At 37.2% G+C, this 6,000-nt stretch overlaps 1 protein-coding gene across 1 annotated transcript in view; it reads right to left on the bottom strand.

Annotated features, from left to right (window-relative positions):
- Positions 1–1,219: 1,219 nt before the first annotated feature.
- LOC149302698 (zinc finger protein 40-like) overlaps positions 1,220–6,000 on the bottom strand; it is a 33,407-nt gene continuing 28,626 nt past the window's right edge. Inside the window, exons 6-7 of the mRNA XM_089482317.1 lie at positions 3,463–3,945; positions 1,220–2,376 (exon numbers count right to left, since the gene is read on the bottom strand). Of these exons, the coding sequence (XP_089338443.1) occupies positions 1,220–2,376; positions 3,463–3,945 (1,640 nt within the window). The remainder of the gene's footprint in view (positions 2,377–3,462; positions 3,946–6,000) is intronic.

The raw sequence follows: 6,000 nt of genomic DNA, 5'->3' as shown, positions 1-6,000 counted from the left end.
CACACACAAATAGGTTAATTCTTTCATTGTTTGCTTCAGGATTTGATTAGTGCTTTTCTCTGTCGAGTGCTTCTTCGTTCACATTTACAAAAAAGGGCTATTGTATTTACAAAAAATATAATTACCAGCTAAATACTGTTTATAGATAGATCTTAAACCGGAACTTTATGACTGAGAAAATATTTATATTATATATATATATATGAGAAGGATATAAATCCATAGAGGATTCGTATTAACCGAGTTTCTACAGGCCTAGATCACAATAATTCTGAACTTAATAAGAAAAAAAAAATCTTATTTTATAACGTTTTTATAACAATAAAGGTTGGAAAAAAATAGTATTTTCTGGGGGAATAAACAAGTACATTTTTGAGATATACAGCTTCACTATTGAATTTTTTTTGCCAGCCAGCTTGATGTTCTAACAGCCATAGAACACTTGAAGCCATAAGAGATCATAACTCAGAGCTTTTAAACCATGAAAAACTGGCCATGTGATACTTCATCGTGAAAACTATGCGCTTAAATAAATGCATATTCCATGGGCCCACAACCCCAGGGGTTCTTAAACAGGGTTTTCATCAGATAATCATATTAGTATAACATCAGAAAACCACCATGCAACACATAGTAAAGTCAGTAATAAAAAGTTTACTGGAACATTTGTCAACACAGAATTCTTCTCTTAAGTGTAAAGCTACTTAAGTGTAAAGCTACACAGATGGACAGAACCATATTTCAAGACTAATATGGACACAATAAATATGGAGTTTTACATAGAAGATCTATACACAAAAATTTGCCCCACATCCATAAAAAAATTAAATTTAACAGTGCAACATATACATATGTATTTCATAATTTAATAATTTTACTCAACATGAGATACTTACGTACTAAACACAAGCAACTACCTTGGTTATGTACATATATAATATTTGTATATATTTATATTTTATTCACTGATATGTACAGATTTCTACACAAAAAAAAAAAAACTCAGAAAGGCACAATTGTTTATACAACATATACAAAAAATGATGGGAGCAGACAACGAAAAAAAATATTGGTCAAGAGTTCATGATTGCACGTGTATAAGTAATGTGTAAGAAAAAATAATGTGCTTTAAAGATAAGTAAGGTTTTCAAATACACCTTTAAGTCTCTCTTTGCAAATGTACCCTAAAAAAATCTAAAAGGAAAATGGTAACAAGTGTCTAAGTTGCTATAACCAATTTGTCCTCATCATCATCGCTGCTGGAATCACAAAACCGCACAGTGCTCTGCCTTGAGACAAAATCCACTCTCCTCTGATGTCTAATGGGGGAAGGAGCTTGACTGGCAGGTGGCTTGCTAGTTTGAGATGTCAAACAGAGATCTGGAGCGGAAGTTGTTTTAGTCTTATTGGTGCCAACATTACAATGTTGACTTAATAGAACCCCTTTGTCAGCATTTAAAGTGCAAGTGGTGTTTTTATCTTTCACAACAGTGCAGTCCCTCAGTGTCATATGACTGTCAGTAATATCTGGTGTGATTGGGGAAGACTCCGCTTTCCCCGTACTTTTGGTGTCCGACCCTGAAAAGCTGACTAGACCCTGGCAAGGTGCTCTGCTGCTTGATGGGGATTTATCCGCGACGCCCTGGCCTTCTACTGTTAAGGGACTGATCGATGGGATTAAGGTGGGGAGTGCTATGTTTACTATCTGGAGGCCTGGAATGTGGGTCTGTGGACTGGGGTTACTGTGGGGTGCAGTCAAAACCTGTAAACCCAATGCATTTAGAGTAAGCCCAGGGTGGTGAATATGTGGAGCTACATGTGTGTTTGACAGGCCTAGTATGTTTAATGTTTCCACATTTAGAGGCTGAATGGGCTGTAAACTTTGTGTGCTGAGACTTGGCATATTAATCTGACCTATTGGAATACACGGGAGAACTCCATTTACTTCAGCCATGCCTATGGGACTTGAGGTGCGGGGTACCTCAGCAACCTTTTCTCCTGGACTACTTGTAGTCCTGTGAATTACCCCCACAGCAGGAATTGTGAGCTGCATTGGTCCAGCTTGAATGGGCACAAATGTTGAGTATGCTGTTAGACCAGCAGGGACAATCTGAATTCCTCCCACTGGGATCATACTGAAGGGCGATGTCACCGGCTGCTGAGAATGCAAAGGCAGATGGCTATAAAGATGTGTTGGAGGAGTCGCCATTGATGTTGGCTGCGGTGCCATGCCAGATGATTTTTGCCGGTGAGCTTCATAATCCGATGGACCTGCACATGAATCCATTGTCTGCGTACTTCTGTCGACTGGAGAAGGTGGAGCATTCACAGGCGATGCGTTCTGGATCAAGAGAAGCATTACAATACAATTTATGTCTGAAATACTTGGAGAGGTTTATAAGGACTGCTGTAAAACAGGTTTTAAGTACATAAGACAAATCACTATTTAGCAACTAGTGGAATGTCACAATCAACAAGAAATCTATGCTGATAAGGACACTCCTTTGCACTGAATCTGCTATTCATAAAGGCTCTGTATAGAGTTTAAAATTTAGGCACAATTTTCCTCCAACAAGGCAACGTTATTGACATAAGGAGTACACATATACAACGGCTTGGACTAGTAACCCCCTTCGATATCTGTCATGCCTGCATTTATATATAATTTGTTATTCCAGCTGTAAAGACCTTCGCATCAAGTATAAATACAGGATTTCTGAACTGGACTTTACACTTTTGAACATATATTTGGTGTGTGGGGAGTCATAACAACAGACTTATTACGTGTCCATCACTGCCATAAGTATATTTGATGTATGGCTAATCGGTTCCCTAATATAACCTACCAAATGCCAAGACTGTTACTTCATAAATCAAACTAATATTATCAATATCAGTCATTCACCAGGTATGTAGACAACCTCTCAATGGTGAGGTATTAATCATCTAAGATTTGCCTTTTTTCTCCCCACGACTACATTAGGATTTCAATGAAAGCCATGTTGCTAGCAGTTGCAAATAATATTTCTACTTACAATCTTTTTTATTTTTTACAAATTTTTTCTTTTCATCAGCTGATATTATTGAAAAGTAAAAGCATGCTATTCATGTTTTTGAAAAGACTGTTATGCCACCTCACTTTAATCACAATAAACTAATTTCACATTTCAGATTTATATGCATGATGTAAAGCCTACATCAGGCATGGCAAGCTGTAGCTCATATGGATGTGATGAAATGTTATAAAAAGCTGGAAGTATGTCAGTGATAACAAAGAATCACCGGTTTTGGCTCACTAAAGATCATAGTACTTACCAAGTACTTCCATGTGTATTCTTCGTTGGTGAGGTAGCGTGTTTACTATCCTTTTAACCCAATAAGCTTGTTTGGGAATAGCCTTACCTATGGTACCAATACCTATGGTTTCTCTTTCAGAATATAAACATAAAACTCAGGAACTACTCACTTTTGCTGTTGTCCCAGCTATGGTTTCTGTGGAGGACTCCGAATTCTCACCAGGGTCTGGATAATCCACAGACATCTGATGGCACAGAGACTTGGGAAACAATGCTTCCGTGTTCCGAGGTACAAGCTTCTTCTGTAGATATACTTCAGCCTTTGCTTCATGGTTCTCGGGTGTGCAGGCAGCCGTAGCAGTAATTGCGGTCATCCTGGTCATTAATGCTTTAGGAAGAATGTCCATTGAATTTGATTGCGAAAAACAATGTGGTGTTCTGCTATCTTCATCAGCACTTGATGCCTCTTGCTGGCTGTTTCGGAAGGGGTAATGCTGAGGACTTGCAGTAACAGATGGGGTAGCAGAAAGACCCGATTCAGTTTGGCTGTCCTCATCCTCGTCCTCATTGTCGTTCTCATCATCTTCTGCGCCATCAGAATCCTCTGCCTCAAATCCCGAACGATCACCGGTATACTTTGGTCTCTCACCTGACGAAGAAAAAAAATATTTGGGCATGTTTTGTTATTCTCTTCTACCGATATACAGAGATATAGAAGATGGTTTTCAAACCACAAAGAAAGTAAGTTGTTTTAGTTGAAATGTTTAAAACAATAACAATATGTCTGGTTTTGTAACAGTGATTGGACGACACACAGCCATTTTCACAGGACTAGCAACGTTGTACTGTTATGGAACATCATTTGAAACTGGTACATAAGGCACAGAGCTTTATCTATAGAACTTTAACACACTTGGCTTCGTTTGTGGGCCATGGACTTGTGCCAATTTTTCAACCCAGAATACGCTGATGCCAAATCACAACTTGCACAGCCATGTTTTGTGTGTTTATGAAGAAACATAGATTGCGGTAAGTTACCAAACATATGAATATTGATCTTGTTCTGTACTCGACGGGCCAAACATTGGCTTCAACGTAATTACATTTAAAACATTGCATGATAGCGTTGTTTGCATTGTGGGCTACAGAGAATGTGAACTTGGTTTCGCAATAAATATAACATGTTCTTATCAAATGAAATAAATCTTTATCACATTTTAGCTACCTATTTTAAGCACGTTCTATGGCACATAATATCAGCAATATATTTGAGGAAGGACTGCACTTCCCTATCAACTACTTTTTTTCTGGATACATCAAGAACAGAGCATCAAAAAAATCCCACCAGATGGATTGGATTGATGTATGGCACATTTGTCAGTAATAAAGATGAATATTCCAAGGAAATATTTTTTAAATTGAATCAAAGCCTTAATCGCATAAAACAAACAATAAAAGAAACAAATACAGCGTTCACTATTCTATCCTTCTACTTACGGCACCCTTACAAAGGCTGCCTGAACCAATATGTTTCCACTAGGTAGTAACTTAAAAAGAGGGAGCCATAATCATGCAAATGGCTACTCATATGGAAAATACATAAGGTCCCAATTTATTACTTTTTTTCATCATTAAATAAGCTAATCTTTTTAGATGATGTACACCAAACCCTTGGATACCAAGTGCTTAATATACATTACCAAACCCATTGCCTGGTGATTACAAGTTCAAAGGCAGCTCAGACTGATAGAGAGAGCCTTAACAATGAATGTAAAATATAAAATAGAATTATTTATGAGGAACATTACGTAATTCCATTCCCTTGCTCACATTGCCAAATACATAATAAAGAATTGTGCCTTCATTCTTGGAAAATTTATTTGAGATTAAAAAAAGGGGGCTTTCCCAGGACATAGATAATTTTAGGTGCTCCTCACATACATGACTTCCTTTTTAAGATTAGGGCATTTTTATGTTGTGCAATGCTCTAAAATTGCACTTAAAGCAGGTATGTACAAAGAGGGGAATTCACATTTTGCAAAATCTCTTGCAGGAGAAACTCCTTTTCTAAGGGATGTCAGATATATATATATATATATATATTACACACACAAATATATAGAGTATATATATAAAACATGTGTAGTACATATACATGTGTTCTCATTGTAGATCTGTAAGTAATCATTTTAAGAAAAATATCAATAAATTAACATTTGCAAAATTAATAAGGAAAACATTTATACAAATGATTAGTGTTAAAAATAGCAATTATTATTTTCTTGTGTAAAAAATACATGGAAAAAATATGCAGAAAATATGTAAAACTGTCCACAAAGGTGGTACCTATATATATAATATGCCTGCAGACAGACATTTTGGAATGACAATGATTTAGTGGCTATAGCGGACTGCCTGCTTAAATGATGTACCTCTTCCAGCAGTGAGGAAACACCCAGTATCAAAGCTCCTTCTCCTGATTTCATTTGCTCCCTGAAGCATCGCAGCTGCCTGTGTTTGTGGACATAGCTAATCTTACAAAATAATTCCCCCTTTGATCCTCAGCACCAAGTAAAACTAAATAGGCCTTTGGTTCTGGGTGACTGGCAGCAGACAGATTTTCACTGCACATCCCTTTCAAGTTGGCTTTCAGAGTGTACATATTCCTCATCATCCTGCTCTTAAACCTTACAGGCAAAAGGGC

This window comes from Sceloporus occidentalis, unplaced genomic scaffold (assembly GCF_023333645.1).
Source record: "Sceloporus occidentalis isolate IW3139 unplaced genomic scaffold, rSceOcc1.0.p SCAF_18, whole genome shotgun sequence".
Classification (NCBI taxonomy): domain Eukaryota; kingdom Metazoa; phylum Chordata; class Lepidosauria; order Squamata; family Phrynosomatidae; genus Sceloporus; species Sceloporus occidentalis.
Note: the sequence above shows the minus strand (reverse complement) of the source record. Positions and strands in the feature narration are given on the sequence as shown.